Source organism: Lathyrus oleraceus, chromosome 3, assembly GCF_024323335.1.
Source record: "Lathyrus oleraceus cultivar Zhongwan6 chromosome 3, CAAS_Psat_ZW6_1.0, whole genome shotgun sequence".
Taxonomy (NCBI): Eukaryota; Viridiplantae; Streptophyta; class Magnoliopsida; order Fabales; family Fabaceae; genus Lathyrus; species Lathyrus oleraceus.
The window spans coordinates 153,245,960-153,269,119 of NC_066581.1; the positions used below are offsets into that span (position 1 = coordinate 153,245,960).

Consider the following 23,160-nt stretch of genomic DNA (forward strand, 5'->3'; position numbering starts at 1 on the left):
GATACCATTCTCATCAATCTCAAAATTACCACCATTACCCTGGTTAACCATAGTAATATGATCAACTAGAGCGACATCAACTTGCTGACCATTCCGAATATCTTCCAGAATTCCACTAGTCAACTTCAGCATACCCAACTTTACACTATCAGCGGAAACTTCACAACCCAAACTCATATCACGGAACTGTTCAATTAACTCAAGTTCCCGAACCATCATCATAGACATATGTAGAGTCTTTCTACTCAGCGCATCTGCAACTACATTAGCCTTACCGGGATGATAACTCAATTCAAAGTCAAAATCCTTCAGTAATTCTAACCACCTTCTCTGCCTCATATTTAACTCCTTCTGATCAAACAGATACTTCAGACTCTTGTGATCACTGAACACTTCGAATCTGGAACCATACAGATAATGCCTCCACATTTTCAACACAAATACAACAGCTGCAAGTTCTAGATCATGCGTAGGATAATTCCTCTCATGAACTCTCAACTGTCTAGAAGCATAAGCTACAACTTTACCATTCTGCATCAAAACACCACCAAGACCCATCAAAGAAGCATCACAATAAACAACGAAGGACTCACCAGGATTAGGCAAGGTCAACACTGGAGCACTGGTCAACCGCTTCTTCAACTCAACAAAACTCGCTTCACAAGCTGCATCCCACACATACACTTGACCCTTCTTAGTCAACTGCGTCAACGGCAATGCCAACTTAGAGAAGCCTTCAATAAATCTGCGATAATAACCAGCTAACCCCAGAAAACTGCGTATCTCAGTAGCAGACTTCGGAGTCTCCCACTGTAATACAGCATCCACTTTAGCGGGATCAACAGAAATTCCACCACTCGAAATCACATGGCCAAGGAAACTCACTTCCTTCAACCAGAACTCACATTTAGATAACTTTGCATATAATTTTTTTTCCCTTAACACCTGCAAAACAATTCTCAGATGTCCTGCATGCTCTTCTCCCGTCTTAGAATATATCAATATATCATCTATGAACACCACAACAAAATTATCAAGGTACGGATGAAATATACGATTCATATATTCCATAAACACACCTGGAGCATTAGACACACCGAACGGCATCACAGTGTATTCATAATGACCATACCTCGTACGGAAAGCAGTCTTCGCAATATCATCTGACTTCACTCGGATCTGATGATAACCCGACCGCAAATCAATCTTACTGAAAACATGAGCTCCAACCAACTGGTCCATCAAATCATCAATCCTCGACAATGGATACCGATTCTTGATAGTCACCTTATTCAACTGCCGATAATCGACACACAACCTCATCGTACCTTCTTTCTTCTTCACTAACAATACTGGTGCACCCCAAGGAGAAACACTTGGACGCACAAACTTCTTCTCAAGTAATTCTTCAAGTTGCTTCTTCAATTCAACTAATTCAGTTGCCGACATTCTATAAGGAGACATCGACACTGGACTCGTACCTGGTACTAAGTCAATGGCAAATTCGACTTCACGTTCTGGAGGTAAATCACTTACATCCTCCGGAAACACATCCTGAAATTCACAGACAACAGGCAATTCTACACTCACCACTTTCCTATCCGCTTGCAGAGACGCAAATAAAGCGAATATCTGAGCTTCATCTTTCACAAAATCCCCCACCTGCTTAGCAGATAGAAATCTTGCCTCATCATTCTCACCAACTTCAGAAAACCGCACCGTCTTACTATAGCAGTTGATAAACACGCCATAGAATTCTAACCAATTCATTCCCAGAATAATATCAATTTGGTGCAAGGGTAAGCACACCAAATCAACCACGAACTCTCTCTCAAAGATCGTCAGATGACAACCTCGACAGACAACAGAAGTCTTCACAGAACCATTAGCAGGAGTATCTATCACCATACTTCCGCCTAGGGACGACATAATCACACCAATCCTGGTCGCACACTCATACGAAATAAATGAATGAGTAGCACCAGTGTCAACAATAGCAAGCAATTCAACATTATTAATCAAGCAAGTACCTTTAATCAGATTATCTTCTTTAGGAGCTTCAGCCCCACTCAGAGCAAACACCCTACTAGTAGTATGAGCTGCAGTAGCCGCCTTCTTCGGTTTCGAGCACTGCGAACTGATATGGCCTTTCTCGCCACAATTAAAACATGTCGGACCAGCATCCTTACATTCTGTAACTCTATGACCAGCCTGACCGCATCGGAAACATCTCAGCACTTTCTTGGTACAGCTATCAGCACGGTGGCCTGGCTCGCCACACTTGAAACATTTACCAGCTATGGAAGATCCTCCCCCACTTGGCTTCTTCTCATCTACCACTTTCTGCTTACCTTTACCATTCGGAGATGCGTAAGGACTACCACGATCCTTATTCCTCTTCTCACTGAGACTCTTGTAATGAGCAGTCCTAGCCTTGCTATCTTCATCAAATATCCTGCACTTATTAACCAGTGTAGGAAACCTACGAATCTCCTGGTAACCAATGCCTTGTTTGATCTCGGGACGCAACCCATTCTCAAACTTGACACACTTGGATTCCTCAGCATCAGCATCATTATAATGAGGACAATACTGCACCAGCTCCTCAAACTTCGAAGCGTAATCAGCAACAGACATGTTACCCTGCTTCAGTTCTAGAAATTCCATCTCCTTCTTACATCGCACATCAGCAGGAAAATACTTCTCCAGAAAGACCGTCTTGAACCTTTCCCAAGTCATCTCAGTACCTGGTACTTCAATCCTCTGGCGAGTGTTATCCCACCAGTTTTCAGCCTCTTCAGATAACATATGCGTACCAAACTGCACCTTCTGTGCTTCAGTACACGTCATCACCCGGAAAATCTTCTCAATTTCCTTCAGCCAAATCTGAGCACCGTCTGGATCATAGCGCCCTTTGAATGTAGGAGGGTTATTCTTCAGAAACCTTCCCAAATTCTTAAACTCGTCGACCGGCGGATTCTGCTGCGCCTGCATAGCCTGCGCTATAGCAGCCAAAGCCTCAGCAATCGCAAGGTCATTTTCTCCAGCCATACTCTCTGCACAACACGACCACAACCGTCAAATATCGACAGTGTCATTTACACTAATCGACCAACAGGGAAAACACTACATTATGACCCGACTGGACTGACCATGCTCTGATACCACTAATGTAACACCCTTCTACCCCCAAACGACATAATTAAATAGGTTATCAGAGTACAACATGTAGAAGAGTTTACATTTCTTTCAACATAACACTTTCTTCGTATCACAACATAAAACATATTATTTATTTATTAAAACTTCGCAGCGGACAACAACACAATTATAATCTTTCAACATATAACAATTCATAATAATGTTTCATTATCGTCTCAACAACCATTTCAACATAATAGTCATCATAAACAACGTAATAATAATCAATTCTCTATCGAATCCCATAACCCCGGTGTCACATGACCAGAGCATTTGACTCGACTTGTAGAATAACTCTACACTTATTCTTCAAACCTCGACAATAGCTACTCTTCTTTATCTGCACATTGCTCATCATAGATGAACATAAACACATGCAGAAGGGGTGAGAATTACATTATTAAATAATAATATAACGACAGAAATATAAACATAAATATATTTCACATATGCCAACACATCTCATCATAATCATCAAAATCAACATAATCAACATACTCATGAACATCAATGAAACAACATATCAAATGCAATGCACACACCCATGCATGACTCAACACGACTCGGTATACCCATTTGGTGACCAACTACAGGATCACCACTCCCAGATTCATCACCATAGAATCCGAGTTCCCCGTAAGGAACCAAGCCTCTCAACAAGCCCGGAGTCAACAACATCATTGGAACTCAGTCCGTTCATCACTAGGCATCGGCCTTTCATGAATGCATGCACACCAAACATGCATCATAATCAACATCGCAACAACCACATCATATGATCATGTTATCTTCATCATTAATAGCATGACATACAACTCAACAAAACAACAACATTACATCTTAACACATGGATTCATCACAATCAACCACAATAGGCCAAATCACAATTTCAACATAAAAATTAGTCATTTTTCAATACTGGAACAGTGTTAACCGGTTAACGCTATAGGTTAACCGGTTAACGCAGGAAAATACACATACAGGCAAAACGCAACAGTGTTAACCGGTTAACGCTATGGGTTAACCGGTTAACGCAGGCAAAACTCAACATTTTCTCAAGTTATAACAGTGTTAACCGGTTAACACCCTGGGTTAACCGGTTAACGCAGACGAAACAGTAGTTCCTGCGCTAACACAAGGCAGAATGCAGAATTCTCCGCACTTTCCGCCGTCGGAGGACTTCCGGACCTCCGATTCAACTTCCGTAAAAAGCTACGCGTTCGGGAAAACGCGACTCACACAATTATTCAGTCATATATACACACATACTTCGATTATCATGCATCTAACTCAACAACTCACAGGTCGGGGAATTTCTAATCAAAACCCCAACTTTCCCATCTCCCCAAAATCCCCAAAATTCATCGACAATCCAACACATATCATGGAATTGCTCGCATATTATCATTTAATAAGATTCAGACCCCTTACCTCAGATAATCCGGCAATCTCTAAGCTTCAGCTTTTCCGTTCTTCAGTCTTTGCTCTACCGCTCTTCGCCCTTTTCCTCTTCTCTGCAGCTTTCCAACTTTTCACGTGAAACCCTTCTGTTCTTAATGAGAATCTTTTTCTCTTATCCCCACATATATATATTTTCCAAATATTATTATTCCCAAAATAATAATAATAATAATATAATAATCCAATAATCCAAATTAATTTAATTAAATTAATAAAATAATATTATCAACTTAATTAAATAATTCTTTTACTTTATTTGGGGTGTTACAGTAAGCACTCTCAATGGCAGCATGTCTATCTGAAATCAAACAGAGATTGACTTGTGAAGTGACATGTGTTCTGAGATGACTAAGGAAGAAACCCCAACCACCAGCGGTTTCACCTTCAACCAGAGCAAAAACAATGCGAAAGACATTATTGTTGTCGTCAACCACAACTCGTTCACATTCCGGTACGCACAAAAGTAAGTTCTTAACAATTGACTATATTTACTTACTTTACCGATTATTATCTCTAAATAATATATTTACTTTTATGGTGCAGATGGTCGGCACGTGATATGAGTTACAACAGACGTCTTATACACTATATTACCCAGTATCGCAATCTCTTTGATCACCTTCGATCAACAGACGTATTGCCATTAACCTAATTAATTCGGAATAATTTGTTAATTTCTTCTAACAAATTTATAATATAATATATGTTCACATTTCAGTTCATTTGGCGTCCATATCTAAACATGGATCATGACCATGAAATCAACGAACAAGACGCAACTGTTTGGACTGCATGCACATATCATAAGATTCACCACTGTGGAGATGCACCATGGTGATCGTGATAAATTGCAGTTCGGTATGCTTCAACACATCTCAGATCCCCCGACAAACCTTAGAGAATGGCATCTACGAAAAATTAACGACCAATGGAACTTTAACCCTTGACAAAGCTTCGCTAGATCTGAGTGTCGAAAATGGAAGCACTGACAAGACCATGTCTTAACTGACGATGTGATGCCAACCGAAGAAAAAACAACTCGTAATTATATGGCTTGATACATATCGGTTGGATTTGAGTTCCTCGCCGAGGATATGTACCTATACGACCCATGCTAGGTAACTTACACACAAGAAGTTTCAACATCTAACCCCTAACAACATTATCAGACCGGTTACTCACAACCCCTATCCATCAAAATTTCTGGTCCACAAACACACAAATCTACGACCCTAACATGTCAAACACCCAACCACAATACCAAGAGCATACCCCGTACCACCACCAACAAGTAGATCATCATCAAGACATCCAACATCTCTATGCACCAAACACATCACCCTACCATAGCCGCCTTAGCCAAAATATTCGGCAATCATTTAACATCAACCGTCTCTCCTCCTACTATAGCCAAGAAGCTCAAACATCACAAAATCAAAACATGCAACAACCATATGGCTACCAAACACCACAACATTCATTTCAACCTTTCGCGACGCATCATTCACACCAATGTCGTCCTTCAATCGTCTTGGTCGCCCTCCAATAACTCAAACACAGTCCAACTACTCTAGCATGGATCACGAACTCAACTATGACGGTAGCGATTCATTGCATACACAGGACTACGCGGATTTGTCTGAATAGTGATGTTCTTGGACCCTCAAATACTCAAACACCTGAGGTGAATCATCAACGTGGATTAGGACCACGCGTTCGGGTAGCTAGGGGATGTGGGACCGGAGGTCGGTTAGGTCATCTCGGTCAACGACATTAGTCTTTTTGGTTATCATATGTAAACGCATAATAATATTAATATCAATTGGTCCGATTTTGACTTTTATCTAAAATATACATTATTTTTTTTAAAAAATTACGAAACACACATAGGTGTCAGACCAATTGACGTTTCCTTAAAAACCTAACACACGTGCGTCAATTGGATTGACAGCACTACGTGCACAAGTCAATCCAATTGACGTCACCTCTTTAACTTAGAGAGCATGCGTCAATTCATCTAACATCACCTCTTCAAAGTAGAGTAATTTGAAAAATAATCTGAAAACTGAATTATTTTAGAAAAAAAATTTTAAAAAAATGGATTATTTGAATAAAAATTCTCAAAGAAATGTAAATGTAATCTATGTAAAAAAGTTGCAGCTAAAGATGATTTAAAAAAGCTTTTTCAATTTAAACGATATTCAATTTATTTTATTTTTCACTCGCCGTAGTCTGTTTCTCCCACTTCTTAAAAAGTAATGAGTAGTTTCTCTTCTTTCTCACTAGTGCGTTCTCTCCCTCTCATTACTCGTACAAATTTTTTAAGTTCCAGAAGCTTTTCTAGTGAGCCAAAATCCTTCTCAGTAGTGTTGTTCTTTATCTTCTTCTCCCTTTCACCCGTTTCAAGTCAATCGTTCAACCCACCACCCCGAGCAAACCGAGTATCTAAATAGACAGAAATAGATTGGGATTTTTCAACCACCAGTATCTTTCTTGTTGATTACTCATTTCAACATAGATTAAAAACATTCAAAATTAGTAAGAATCCTGTATCTTTCTTGTTGATTAGTCATTTCATCATAGATTAAAAACATTCAAAATTAGTAAGAATCGTATTACTATGGCCTTAACCTTATTTAAATTAAAGTAAATAGTGATATGTTCACAAACAACTTATTATATTATCAAAACTAAACACTTGACACATAGGAAACAGAGATTAAGTTCCAAATCCAATTCAAGTGCTGTTCACAAAAAAAAAATCCAATATTATTCAGTTGTATCGTTTTTAATTTTGCTAGTTCTACTTGCTGTTTTAAGTTTAGTTCAGTTTGAATAAGAACTAGTTGAAATCACACTAAATTTGTTTTCTAAGGATCATGGTCATAAGGAGCAGCAGTGGCTAATAATAATGGAAGAATCAATACAGGCTTTCCATTATGGACAAATTCAGTGAGTAGAGAAGCATGCTCTGGCTTGTAGTCCCATTTATGTCCTGTCAAGTCCAAATGCTGAACCTTACCTGAAGCATCACAACATTCACAATTAAATCGAAAGCTGTCAAAGATTTGAAACATAAATTATCGGAACTTAAAAATATATTTTACCAAACTAGATTTAAATAGGTTCTACATCAACTTCCCTAGAAGATAATCCACTCTCAATTCTTGTAAGAAAATGAGGTTGAATTAGGAGTTTTCTTCTAGATGAAAGTTGCTTATTGTTTGACCATAATATGTTACTGTTACCACACTTGCATCTAAGTAAGCATAGATCATACTTATTAATCCTAGATAAATCCCATGTAGCGGCTAACCCTAAAAACACTATAGCACAATGGCCGGGTTTGGAATCTTTTATTATACAGATTAAACAATCTATACTGTATATGAGTAAACGCTCATTTTTCTAAATGGTTCCTCGAAGGTCGGTAATTGCTCAAGGACGGATGGTGTGGAGCATAAGAGATCTCAGATGGGAGTTTAGAAGGCATGTTTTAGCAACAAATCAATTTAATAATCAGTTTAGCGGGCACGTGCCAGCATCTGAGATCACTAATATAAGAGACGGACAAGAACACTATAAATACCTTGTGCAAGTTTTAATGCAGAGGAGATGATGGGCAGTGATTCAATAGGCATGGAATTATTTGCTGCATTCACATCAACTAGTTGTGGAGCCTGTAACAAGAGTTTTGACAAAAACTGGGCAGTTTCAATCCCACCACGGTTTTTGCTGCCAACAAAGAAAAGAAGTGTCACTTTATTGTACAGCATTAAACAAGCAATGGCAGAATATTAAGTATTAGTCCTGACCTTATATTAATTTTCACCAACTTAAGCTTCTCCGTTATTATCAGCGTACTTTGAAGCTCTTGAAAACCAGCTGAACGCAAATCAATGCCTGCAACATCTAGTACTTCAATAGACGTGCTCAAAAATCTTCCCAAAGCTCCTGCTACCTTGCTGCATATGAAAAACCAATCAAAATTGAGGTGGGGAGATAAACTGAGAGATGAATACTGCCTATACACAAACCTTCCAAGGTAATTTTCAGCAATGCAAAGAGACTTCAATGGTGCATTGAGGGGAGAAAAGGAATCAAGAAGACGATTAACTCCATCATGGGACAAGTCACAAGCCTCTAGTTTCAAAGAAGTCACACGGCAGCATGTTCCAGATGTTCCAGCAAAATGTGGGATTAAATGCCTGTTTGATGGTAGACAATCAGACACCCAACTCTGATTTTATATTATTGAAATGTAACTGCAAAATGAGAATAAAATTGACCTGATTCCTTCATCCTCAATTGGATTGTCACTTATATCTAGGTCCTCCAAGTTAGGCATGTATGCAAGAGCATATCCAAGACTTTCTGCATCCTCTTTCCGTAAACTGTTCCCCCTATGTAACTAAAACCAGATTAAAAAGTTTCTGTTTATATAATACTGTGAAATGAAAAACATATCAACACTGTCTTACAGAAGCTAATACTAAATCTAACTCTTAAAAAGTTGAGAATAGTGACTAGGGTGATTCACGTCCTAACCGGTCCAAATAACAACTGCAAACCAATTCAAAAGTTCAAAAACTGCACAAAACTGAATTTTATTGAATATCTTTGGATTTTCTTGTGTAAACCATTCAGTTTGGATTGGATCCGATTTCAGATTCTTTTTTAAAAACCAAACTCAACTGTATGTATAAATTTTAATAATTATTTTATTATTAGTATGAGATGATGTATTAATTTTTATTTTATTTTTACAATACTTGTTAGTTTACTGAACAAACTGATCAAATCCAAACCAAACTTAATCGAATTGGAACATATTAGATTCTTTTCAAGAAACAATCTAAACCAAACTGTATAGTACTTTAATCTTTGGATTATACGACTTTTTACCTCAAAGCCAATCCAAATTGAGCTGTGAATGCCCCTACTAATCATGACACTATGCACCAACATGTGCCAAAAGCAAGACGTGATACAGTTATAGAGAAACTTTCTCATATTTTATGTACACCGTTAAATTGTCCATCACAGCCAACTAAAGTCGATCATCAAAGATTTCTCCTATCACGCAAGAAAACACAACTATTTAGTATGGTGTTACCTCAAATTGAGTACGCGCAACAGTTGTAAGGACTTTCCAATTCCAACAGACAAATGAGAACCACTTGATAGTCTCCTGTTAAGGTGAGAAAAGCATCCTGCTATCTTGAATAGTATGTATGAAATTTGTGTTAGCTTACAATAATAACACAATACAAAAAGAAGATTATGTAGATGATAAGCTTACTTCATTCTCAGAAAGGTCAAGGACAGATATGCTAGAGGAAACATCGAGAAGAGTCATGAAAAGAGCTTTTGCAAAATTCCGTCCAAGGTGACTGTCAAATAATTTTAATGAGCACAGGGACCTAGCAGAAGCATCAGCATGAGAGAAGGTAAATACTTGAGACAGAAAAACTATAATCTAGTCATAATTCCAAGAGAAATAAAAAAATGCATAATTAATTAAGCAAACAATTCTAAATGATTTAAATAGTGTGATAAAACTATTGTCAGGTGAGGAACAGAGTAGGAGATTGACTTGAGTACTAGATCTTATACATTACATAAGATGAATGCTTCTCATGTTAGTCAATTTCTCCAATATTTGAAATTGATGTCATTGTATTATCATTCATCATTATACTATTACATTTGAATAGAAGCTATGTATATAAACATAATCACCCTACTCAACCACCCATACATAGCTAGCCAAATAAAACAAAAAAATAACTGAAGAAACAACTGTACACTGGATTTCCTGAGAAATAGAAAAGCAACAACCATTGTTCAGATATATTAACATCATCACACTATGTCTTCAAGTAGTTCTTATCACTCAGAGAACATATCAAACTTTGATAAAAATACGTATAAGTAGTTCTTTCAAAAAAATAAAAACAATAAAAAATAAAAATAAAGCCAATTTACACTTGTGTACCTACCTTGCTGAAGACACAAATGATTCAAGCCCACTGGGTATAGCAAAAGTGCATTGTCCAAAACTCGAGGAGACGATTGAGAGGTGTTTGATCCCATGTTTTTCTACACCCTTTGAGACAACAGAATCAAGTATTGCATTAATAAAGTCTATGTAGACTGTACAGTGAATAAACTCCAACGACGTTAATGTTCTTCTATGTTGAGTGATAAGTTTGCATAATCCATCAACCTGTGAAACAGTGAATATGAAACCATCAAGCTCATAGAGGTAGTTTACACTTGGAAAAAATATTGATATAGTAAAATCATATTTGAAAAGTAAAATGATCTATACAGCAATCCAGAAGGTAAGCTTCACGAGGGTGTGGAATCACTAACTTAATTCTTTCAGTCAAAAGGAAGGTATAACTCATGAGTTCTCATGAGCATGGTTTGGAAACTTAACAAATATTATTGTAGGTTTAGACTTCAAGCAAAGCCAAAGGAGGCCGTACTCAATTTTTTATCAAATACTCCGAGAGAACAGGAGTAAAAATGTTATTCATGTATGTGGACGATATTATAGTGACATGTGATGATGAGGAGCGACGACATTTAGGCAAAAACTTAGTTAAGGAATTTGAGACTAAAACCATAGAAAAATTGAAGTATTTTTTGAGAATTAAAGTGGCCTGCTTAAGAAAAGAATCTTCAAATCTCAACAGAAATGCATTACCGATCTTTTACAATAGACTGGCAAGACAATATGCAAACCTCCAAGTACACCAATTGATCCAAGTGTAAAATTAAAGAACACGGAATAAGACATTGGGGTTGATTAGGAAATGTATCAAAGGTTAGTCGATAAACTTCTATATCTAACATACTAGATATGATGTTACTTTTGTTGTAAGTTTAGTCAGCCAATTCATGCACAAACCAAAAGAGATTCATTTACAAACTGCACTCCGAATTGTGTAATATTTGAAAGGAAGTTCAAGTAGAGGAATTTTGAAATGGAATGAAAGGGTGGGTCTAGAAGCATATACTGATGCTGACTATGTTGGATCATTTTGGGGATAGGAGATCATCTATGGGATATTGCACTATCCAGAGTGAGAATCTTGACTCGGATGAACAAAAAACAAAGTGTGGTGTCCATATTTAGTGCTGAATCAATGTTCATGGAAATTACACAAGGGACATGCGAACTATTATGAACAACGATAACTTTGAAAAGGTTGTTTTCAAACTAAGAATGATAGATATTCATTCAACAATTGGAAAAAGTAGGGGTGTTCGCGGTGCGGTTTGGGCGGTTTTGATGATAAAAATCATCCGAACCGCAAGAGAAAAAAACATGCGGTTCGATTTGGTTCGGTTGACTTTTAGAAATAAAACCAAACCAAACCAAACCAAATGAATGCGGTTTGGATTGGTTCGGTTGGTTCGGTTTTTTACAATATTTTTATTTAGCCATACATACACCTATAGAGAACAACATAACTTTGTGTTTAGTCATTCATACATTAGTAAATAACATCAAAATTCATCATATTTAGACAAAAACTTCTCATTCAATATAAAAAAAATAGATTAGAAAAAAAATGGAATAAAAAACATATATAAAATAGTAGCATAAAATAATATCATAAATATTATAATAAAACATAAAAAAAAATATATGAGAAGAGAGATTAGAGAAGATGAAAAAAAACATAAGAGATGTAAGATTGAGAAGAAATGTGCGATAAAAATGTAATTGAAAGATAAAACAATAATATAAAAGATGAAAAAGAAAGAACATAAGAGATGACATATTAGAGTAGAAAAGTTGAAATGTATATGGCAAAGAAGACGAGAAGAATGTGCGGTACTACTAGTAGAGATTTAAGAAGGTTGAAATTGAAACCCTAAGTGTGAGTAAGAGAAAATCGTTTGTAATTGTAAGGTTAAGGGCATTCTAGGTTTGAGATTTGGATTGGATGTGAGATAAGTGAAGATTAGATGGTAACATAATGCGGTTTGGTTTGGTTTAGTTCGGTTCGCAAAATACAAACCGCAAACCAAACCAAACCATGCGGTTTTGTTAAAAAATGACCCAAATGCATCCGAACCAAATGCGGTTTTTTGCGGTTTTGGTTTGGTTTGGTTTGGTTTGCGGTTTTCTATTGGGTCGGTTTGGTTTTGAACACCCCTAGGAAAAAGAGTGTTGTAAATAATGTATTTCTACTATTATTAATAGTAATTTGTACTTAGCCTATTAGTTCATCAGTCAGGCAAATTAAATTAGAATATAAACAGATTAGTGTCTGTACATTATTAACAGATTAGCCTATTGTTCTTTTACCTTTAATATCCTTAACTATTTATTAATTCATTTGACTTTTTTCTCTCCTGTAATAAATAATTAAGAGTAATTTTGACAAAAGTGCAATTAATACTACTTTGAACTTTGAATATGACAATTAAAAAGGAACAAAAAGATTTTTAAAAAAAAAAGACTTAAAAAGGATCGGAGGGAGTATAATTTAGGACTGAGGGATTATAGATTATACATATCTACATGAAAAAGGAAGCTCACTTGTTCCTTAGATCGGATACATCTTAGCACAAGATTCTCCAGCTTGCATTCCTTCAACAAACGCTGCAAGTCAGAATCAGAATCAGGGTTATATGATGACATACATATTACATGGTTTTAAAGCACTAAAAAGTCAAAGTTTATGAAAACATCATATAATATCTTGAAACGTACTATAAATATAATAACTTGAGGAAATTGCAGATAGATTCAAGGGAAAATTCCCCTCTTCCATTTTATTGACATTTCAAAATGCATTACGCATGAACCTAAATTAAAATACTTTTCAGATATAGGATGTGGCCACAGTAAATATCCATGTCATAAAAAAGGTCTAATAAACACGGCCAAGTCATAAATGAATATACCACATCAGCTAAAATGATTCAAAAATGGAATGGGGGTGGAAAATAAATAAAAAATGAAACCGAAGGAACAGAAAAATGGTTTTTAAAATGGAGGAACCAAAAGTGTATTTAAGCCCAAAAAACTATTAGTTAAACTACCATAATAAAATAAGTTCTATAGTAAAATGTCATATTGTACCAGTTAGATCAGAAGCACTAATTAATGCATTGTAGGACAAGATACAATTAAATAGGGATATTATTGGGAAAAAAATTGACACTTACTAGAGTTAACTTGCACAGCAAGATTTTATTACAACAGTAGCTTGTAGAGCAAGCTTCCAAACACTAAACTAACTCAACTAAAGCTAACATTAATAACACTTTCTTGATATTCTAAAGGACAGATTATTTGAGGTAATCATGATATAGTACAGAATGCCATGTCAAGTCTCTGCAATTCTTAGTTCAGTTGTAAAGTGTCTCTTGGCAGTAAGAAACAGTTCAGTGGGTGGTATTCTTTAGTTGTCATCACAGACTGGAGGTGTAGCATAGTGGCTTCAATTGCTGCCAGAAATCGAGGGCAGTAGCAGTGTTACATAGCATTATCAGGGGAGGGACCCAAAAACAGGTTTAAAATAGACATTGTCGAGGGGGCGGGGATCTTTAGGGGAGATTCCACAGCCAGTTGGGGCTTAAGTGACCAAAAACAACTTGACTCTTACTTTCCCCTGACCATCAGAGCCTGGAGCTCTACAATCAGCAACCTAATCTGGCGACCACTGTTTGAACAACCATCGCAGTGTTGCCATCAAGTCTGGGCTGCCACTGGTGCACCTTTTGGAGTTTGTTAGCAACATCTTCTATCATTTGAGTTTTAACCTTCATCTACAACAACTTCCAGGGGAGTGATTTCCCTCTCATTTTCCTATTTCCACTAAGGCTAGGCTTTCTTATACTTTATTTTGGTGTTTTTGTGTTGACATGGTGGGCTTGCAATCCCGCTTATTTTTGTTATTAGCTTTCTTTTGGGTGTATTATTTGTAAGTGTTGGGCTTTTGTTATTTGGCTCACACTGAATGAGTTTTCAACTCTTGGGTTTACTTCCTAAAAATGAAAGCAATTTGTATCCCAAGCTTATTAGTTAGGTTGTGCACCTGATCACTTTAGTTCTGTTAGATGTGTGTCTGCCCATCAGCTTTAGGTGTTATAAGACAGTTATAGCTGTCAAACCTGCTGAGCAAGTTAGTTACAGCTGGTGTAGGATTAGTCCCAGTAAGGTGCAGGTTAAACATCTTATAAATACTGTAGCTCTCTCTGATCTGAATTATAGCAGAATATTCAAAAGGAATATAAAAAAATCAATTCAGTTTTCTCTCTTTTCTCTCAGCTTTGCTTCACTTTAACATGATATCATAGAGCTCTAGGTTTGTCCCCAAACACAAGCTACAACCATGTTACCCTCACCTATCCATCCACCAAATGCTATGATTACCAACTCCATTCCCTCTGTCAACACCACTTAGTTCTTTGACTCTGGAGCCTCATTCCATGTCACAAAAAGCTTCCAAAATATCCAACAATGTGCACCAATTGAAAGAATTAATCCAATCTACACTAGAAATGGTCAAGGTTTGCCTATTATCTCAGTTGGTTCCTCCAAGTTTCCTTCTCCTTCCAATCCTAATGTAACGTTTGTCTAAAATAATGTACTTCATGTCCCTTCCATAACAAAAAATCTAACCGGTGGGTGTAAATTTGCAAAAGATAACACTAATTTTTTGCGTCATCCTAGTCCCTGTTTTGTCAAATAACATGCAACTAATGAAATACTCCCCCAAGGCTCTCTGTAGGCAGACATGGACTATGAGTTCCCTGTGCTTCATCTGCAACCTCCTGCTTCCGCTTAAGCCTCCTATTTACAGTCGAATTCTAGTACTCCTACCTGTAATAATGCTAGTATTGTCTAAGATAGCTTGTCTCCCAGGGCTTAATTTACTTGGTTCTTAAGATTAAGTCATCCTAACCCCATTCCCAACACTACTAAAGAACAATTTTTTTAAAAACTTGTCTGACACGTGTCGTATGAGTGTCATACGGGTGTCGGAGACCGATTCAAAGAGTGTCGTAGCAAAGAAAAATAATATATTTTGGCGATACTTGTATGAATTTTCCGACACGTGTCGTATGAGTGTCATACGGGTGTCGGAGACCGATTCAAAGAGTGTCGAAGCAAAGAAAAAAAATATATTTTGGCGATACTTGTAGGAATTTTCCGACACATGTCGTACGTGTCATATAAATGCCAGACACCGCGACACGCCTGGTCCTAGAGGTGTCCGTGCTTGATAGGTGATATCCCTTATTCTAATAAAAATGCTTCAATGTTTTGTTCTGCTTTTTGTATGGGAAAACCTAATAACTTTGTATAAAATGTGAATTTCGTTGATCCAATCGTTAAATTGTAACTTCTTTAAATAAATCAAATCTTTAAAATTTCATAAATTTTTTAATTATTTGGTGATTTATCAAAATCATTTTATTGACATATAATATGATACTTAAAATACAAGATAATGCATGCTGCTAAATTACATGACTATAAATATATAAAATTATTTAAAATTTGTATGACTATTAAAATAATAGACATTGATACAACAACCGGATAGATAAAATTCACGTTATCAGAGTCGTCATGCTATGCTTGGCAACTGATGTCAACAAACGCAGAATACAAATTTTAAATATATTGAGAATGATGAATATGCATATTGCAATGAATGATCAGAATAACAGCGAACTCACTAAAAATAGAGTGCAGGTTGCATAAAAGTGATAACTGCACAATAATTACCATAACTAACTCACAGATTAAGTAACCTTCTAACAGAAACAGAGCTGCAGTGCATGCACACTGCTTCTGTATACTACTCTATCATGCTGATAGTATTCAGTGGTAACTCTGCACTGACTATATAATGTGAACTCTCTTTTGTTCTGAATCAATTCAATAAAACTCAGAATTTTCACTCAATACTTTCTCATTCTTACAAATAATTTTTTTCAAAGTAGCAGTTATCATGGACAGAAATTAATGTATATAACAACTAACTAGTTGTCAATGCTTTCCTTGAGGTTATGAAAGCTATTGATGCAGTTACAACAACAATCAAGCCTTATCCCACTAAGTAGGATCAGCTACATGGATCAAACTACACCATAATGTTCCATTCAAGATCATATTTTTATCCAATTCATTAATCTCGGGATCTTTCTTAATAGTTTCTCTTTTAGTTTTTTTAGGTCTTCCTCTACCTCTAGTTGTTTGACTCCTCTCAATATGATCTACTCTCCTTGCAAAAAAATCTAGAAGTCTTCTATCTATATGCCCAAACCACCTAAGCCTATTTTCCACCATCTTTTCTACTATAAGTGTTACCCCAACACTCTCTAATATTGTCATTTCTAATTTTATCCTGTGCCTATTTTCCACCATCTTTTCTACTATAAATGCTACCCCAACACTCTCTAGCTTGTGTCTAGTCGTATCACGCATCCAACGCAACACCCTCATCTTTGCTACACTTAATTAACTTCCTCATCTCTACTTTAACAAAATGAAAATGATTCCAAAAAATAAGTACAAAAGAAAGTGGAGTTAATCAAGGAGTGATATTCTAGAAAGCACAAAACTTACAGTAGTTTCTGTATCACACAGAATATTCTGCAGTCTCAGACAACTGCATCAAGACAAAGTGAAAAAGAAGTGAAAAACTTGATCAAGAAATGCAGTGATCATAAATTTATATAATTTGGCAAGCCAATGGTTTCTATTATGTGATGGATTGTAAATGGCTAGGAATCTTAATATACATGCTAGAATAGTGTGACTCTGGTCAATGACAAGAATTAATAAGCCCCAATTGTAAAATGAAAAGGAACTAGAAGAGTGCTATTCTATGATGCACCTATAATATAGGCCCTTTTGCCTCCCGTGTCTAAATGAACACACACCAATATGTTGTCTACTCTTGTTGCTACGGTATCAGACATCCTTTTTAAAAGAAAAAAAATTATGACACGCAATTGATAACTCATGGACAACTCCCAACTCACTGCCGCTACGAGGAAGAACATAACTACCTCTTCAACTATTTGACTCTTCACATCTTAGACAAGAATGCAATGAAGGGAGTGCTAAGATGTGGAACATTAGAGGAGATGCATAAAAGAATAAAAATGATACATTAAATTTTAAAAAAAAGTTGAATGAATCGAATTCATTCATATTATTAAATGGATGGATTGGATCCAGTCCATTAACAATTTTATTGTGTAGTGGATTGGTTTATGTTTGGATTAATTGGATGATGGATAAATCGACTCAATTGCCACTCTTAGGAGAGTTGGTCAATGATATCTCCTTTCATTTCCTAATATTTGTCATTGTGTGTATCCTTGGCCTCTGACTTGCAATTAGTTGGATGTGCATATACATTATGTTTCAGGTCAATTTGAACTACATTGTGTCTTAAAAGTACTGTTGTCATGACATAATTTGAAATAAAATTCAAATCATATGTTTTGCTACAATTTCTCAAATGCTACCAGAATGCCTCACTATCAAAATGATCCAATCTAGTGGGTGGCTGCCACAGCCTACTTTTTGCATAGCAAAAATGCAGAGGGAAAACCAAGCTTACTAGTCAGCTCAATTAAAAACTGATGCTCAACGTAATCGAGCTTTACTGATAGAAAGAAAATATTTTTCCATGAATACAAAAATGTAATCCGTGGTTAACTCCTTTTTTTATATTTTTTTAATCTTAACCCTCAAATCCCTAGGGGAAAAAGTTCGACTCGGGTAATCCACAAAGTTCGGTCAAAGGTAAATAAAGACTAACTAAGAATTGTAAGGATTGAACTCATAGCCACTCCTTTATTATATAAAGGCAGTCAAAACTGATTGTTTTTATATAAACAATGATAGGAGAAAACAATTTAAAATCTCACCTCACATGGCTGCCAAATTGTAGGCAATGGTAAGAAAGTTTTGAATATTTACGATATGACTGAATTGTAAGTCCCACAAAACCAATATAGCTCAGTGTGCCGTCTGAAAAGAAGATGAGAAAAAAGAAGAAAATTCAATAAATTATCAATTGACAAAATAAAACGGGTGAAGTAGGGTGTGCACCACAAAGACAGGATTATTTTTGCACAAAGTAAGGCACCTTAAGTATACATACTGTAAATGTGATTGATGCCAAAGCAAACTCTTTGGAACTAGTCTTTTTCTTCTCAAAAGTTTTATACTCACGAGGGAGGTATCACAGTCACAGAAAATACTTAAGAGACTAAAATGCCACTTCAATAATTTTTCCAAAAGGATAACCAATCAACTGAACAAACTTTTAATAGTCAATATTGCTCATTCATTATCTGTCATCAGCCAAAGGCTTCGTGGAACGCATTCAACGTATCAAAGTCTCAAATACTATATATATATCCTTAAAAGTGAAAAGCTTAAGCAACATATAACAATCACATTTCTTCTTTATCAAAAAAAACACGAGCAACATTTTTGTGTAAGGAACAAATTTGACTTATTTCATAGCCATTTTAAAAAGTGAACATACTTTCTGGAGCTAGAAGCCTGTTACAAAATTACACTGCAGAACTTTGAGAATCTGCAAATCTCCCAAATGGTCAAAGGTCCCAAAGGTTTATCAAATCACATCTCATCATCCGTTTTTAAAAATTTTTAAAAAAAACATACAACATTTTCTCATGAGCAAAATTGAATTATCTCATTACCATTTTCAAAATTGAACATACTTTTTTCCTTATCTGGAGCTAGAAGCCTGATATGATAGGAAGGAACTAGTATTTTATTAGAAGAAAATAGGGAAAATCCCCTTGACTGCAGAACTTTGAGGATCTGCAAACCTCCTAAATGCCCACAGGCCACAAGCCACTTAAATGGCAAGATTCTCACCTCCTCTCAACTCTTCCCATGGGCCACATCTCTAACAATTCCTAACTGAGTCAAATTTTCTCAAAGGAAACTTCGTGTTAAAAATTTCAATCCGAAGAAAGCAACTTAGCATAGTACCTGAAACCTGTATGTCACCAATACGTCCTTTAAAAGATGTGACTAGTGCTTTCTCTGTTGCTTCATCCAGACATCTGTAATTTCAAGTAGATTATAGAAAAATATAAATTTTGAGTGAAACCAATATCAAGTGACAAACATAATAGTATAATGCTTTATAGTTTAGATACTTTTGCACATGGCTCTCCCAGTATACTTTCTGCCAGTCGGTTGGTTGGATCTGATTAATGAGATTAGGCCATCGCAACTCAAACTTCTTTCGCCATGCTGTATTTAGATTCCAATCCCTGAAATAACAAGATTTCATTCACAAATTCATAACCAACATGGATAACATTTGAATGTATTTGCACAGACAAGATGACTATAAAATTCTCACCTGGAACGTTTTCTCTTGTTGTTTGTTGAGTCGTCGTGCAAACAATCTTCCTTAGTCAGATCCTGGAATGGCCTGTTCAAATAATAACTATTGAGAAGCTGAAATTTATGATGCAGACAAGTGTCTTAGGATGCGCTTACATAGTTGTTCGGTGTGTCTTTTCGCTGTGGTTAAAATGTGTTAAGGGCTTTAGGCTATATAATCATTGTTAGTTAGCAGAACATCGTACTGTTCTATTTTTGAAATTATTCTATCCGTTATCATTTATCAAAAACTAAGGCTGAATGGAAAATTTTACATTTCTAACTTTCTCTTGTACCAAAAATAACACGACAGTGATCCAACCAAAGTAAGACATCAAAGGAGAATAAAGATAAAATCAGCAGCTAACAAAGAACTTTAATACTACTAAGAAACTCTCCTGCTATCCATATAACACTAAATAATGACTTAAATAGGCAAATTAGTCCTCAAAAGTGTAAGCATCAATACAATTAGTTTCTTTTTTTTTATTTGAATCCGCTAATACATCCCTGAAATTGTAAAATGTCATTCAAAATATTCTCTGTTAACTTTTTCCGTTAAAAGCTATGACTTCACACGTTAAGTGGACATGTTACATTGCAAGTTTATCCCAAATAAATGTCACTTCACTAGAGATTAACTTGCCTATGAAATTTACATATTCACATCAACTCAGACAAATTTGTTAGTATTGCAATCATGCAAGGACCAATTACTGGCAAATTACTCTTTAAGAGAGACCTAAGTTTCACACACAGATTAGTATGGTGACATAGTTGTGGGATCAACTTGGGGGGACCACGTACCCAACTAATTTGCCACACCGTAGTCTCTAACGACAAGAGATGATACAGTAACTATTTTGAATGACTTATAATTTCATTGCTGTATTTGCCAATTCTAAAAAATTAAAGCCTATTTTGACTCATGATTACACTTCAATGATCAATTGGCATATTCACTCACTAAATAGTACTCCCTCGATCCTATTTATAAGAAAAAATTTACCTTTTAGATACATTATACATTGAATAACTAATGTATCTCGACAATATATAGACCAAATACATTGTCTATTCAATTAATCTAAAAAGTAATTTTTTTTATAAATAGGACCAGAGGGGGTATATAACATAACAAGATAACAGCTAGTACTCAAAACACGCAACAAAAAAAAACACCAATCATCGTGAACCACCAATTTAGCCCTAAAATTGTAAATGCCATACAATTCAGTGCACGAAACTAACAAAATTCCGGAAAAATCCTAATGTTGAAAGTATCATATCGTATTACTCCTGGCTGATCAAAAAAGTACTAACATTATATGATTGGTAAATTTTCAATTTCTGTGATAACTTTGAAATTGACTAACCTACAAATCATAACTAAACTACTCTACTGATTCATTATTAAGCCTTAACTTCCACATAATAGTTCATGCATGCAATGGTTAATCAAACGAGTTAACTACCGTGAAAAGTAGAATGAGAAATGAACTTACAAGTGAAGTTGAAAATTGTACAATCCGATAGGAGGTAAACGCGAGATTAAGTCATCAATCAAATGCGACGGAAGTTCGTATATATCAGGAAGAATGGCAACAACAGCATCATCGCCTGAAACAGTTTCAAAACTCTAGGTTAAAATCTCATAAACCTCGTGTCTAAATAATGCAATAAAAAAAAATTGATAGATAACGAAAATATATATGATTGTACCAAGGACGAGTTTCCGTTTGAGATGATCGATGCAGAGTGTGGTGAGGGACGGAGGCGAAAACGAATCGTTCGCCTCCGTCATTGTATCGGGACCGGAGTTGCGGTTATGCGAAAACGAGAAGCACGCAGCGAAATGTAAAGAAAAGAGTCCTGAGGAATGACTTGCAGCAGTATTATATAATATTATATACTCTCACTGTGCTTAGTTGCTACCGGTTCCGCAAAATGCACTACTTTTTTACTTCGGGTCCCAATTTATTTTTCTCTAGATTAAGAGTTATTTTTATTTACTCTAAAATTGATTTGGATTTTGTAAGAATCTTGGATTTTGTTTGTTCTTGGTCTTTTGTTTATCAAAGGGGTTTTTTATTTTCATTGTGTTATTTTTATTTTGCTCAAATTCAAAAAGAAATAATGGATAATAGTCTTAATTATATTTTATCGATATTTTATTTTTATTTGTACTCCTTTTTATCTTTAATTTTTTTATTGAATAATTAATGTATCTGAATAAAATATAGATTATATTCATTGTATGTGTCACCTTTGTATATACATTTTATCTTATTTATTGTGATTCACAATCTTTATACTCTCTTTTATCTAAATTATAAGAAAAAATTTACTTTTAAATTTATTGAATAATCAAATGTTTCTTCACAAAATATAGATTAGATTCATTGTATGTGTCACACTTGTGTAGTCTAATATTATATCTTTGATATTAAAAATATTTAATAATATTAAATAAGTAATATCACATATTGACTTATTTTAAAATTGACATATATTTTTGAGTCGTACTTGTAAGACCCTAATTTTGACCCTAAGATCCCTCATGGCATCATATCATGGCTCATTGCATTTTGCCTCAAGGATCATAGCATCTTGGCTCCTTACCCTAGGGTTGGGACTTGTGTGAGTGGTTTGAGACCACCAAGCATGTTTGAATTGTATATTATTGTTTTTCTTGTTTTGTTTACTAACCAAAAGAATAAAAATATGTCACTGACATCTTTTGTTTTGAAGCTCAAGCAATCATGAGATCCAAGGCTCCTAGGAGGCCCCTATGCCCATTGAAGTGGCCAGATGAAGATGAAAGCAAGCATGACAATGGTCCTCAAAGCTCTCAATCATCATATATGTCTCCCAAGTATCTCAATTTGGCAATTTGATCAAGATAAACCAAAGGGCTTGAGGATTGCTTCCCAAGGAACCCTAATTCATTTGTGCATTGATTGTGCCTTGCTCATGAAGCAACCTCAACCTATGATCAAATTCAATCAAGGGAAGTTCTTTCATTCATCATTTTATGCATATATGAGTCTATGTGAGGCCCCTCAATC

The 23,160-nt window shown here is 35.7% G+C and overlaps 1 protein-coding gene across 1 annotated transcript; it reads right to left on the minus strand.

Annotated features, from left to right (window-relative positions):
* Positions 1 to 7,321: 7,321 nt before the first annotated feature.
* On the minus strand, positions 7,322 to 22,037 carry LOC127125932 (uncharacterized). The gene is made up of 16 exons (XM_051054790.1): positions 21,815 to 22,037; positions 21,598 to 21,712; positions 20,070 to 20,141; positions 19,861 to 19,977; positions 19,691 to 19,764; positions 18,589 to 18,691; positions 17,273 to 17,315; positions 13,226 to 13,288; positions 10,665 to 10,891; positions 9,965 to 10,085; positions 9,779 to 9,882; positions 8,952 to 9,065; positions 8,700 to 8,870; positions 8,478 to 8,627; positions 8,252 to 8,397; positions 7,322 to 7,684 (listed from the first exon to the last, which is right to left on the minus strand). The coding sequence occupies exons 1-16, from the start codon at positions 21,894 to 21,896 to the stop codon at positions 7,533 to 7,535; spliced, it is 1,854 nt and encodes a 617-aa protein (XP_050910747.1). The 5' UTR covers positions 21,897 to 22,037; the 3' UTR covers positions 7,322 to 7,532.
* Positions 22,038 to 23,160: the final 1,123 nt, after the last annotated feature.

What these genes read in the sequence shown, in the direction of transcription:
- LOC127125932 (XM_051054790.1), bottom strand. Translation starts at nt 21,896, where the DNA reads ATGACGGAGGCGAACGATTCGTTTTCGCCTCCGTCCCTCACCACACTC. An exon ending in CAATTTGGCAGCCATGTGAG is followed by an intron (nt 17,316 to 18,588) that starts GTGAGATTTTAA and finishes GTCTTGATGCAG; the next exon opens with TTGTCTGAGACTGCAGAATA. An exon ending in TTGACCTTTCTGAGAATGAA is followed by an intron (nt 9,883 to 9,964) that starts GTAAGCTTATCA and finishes ATACTATTCAAG; the next exon opens with ATAGCAGGATGCTTTTCTCA.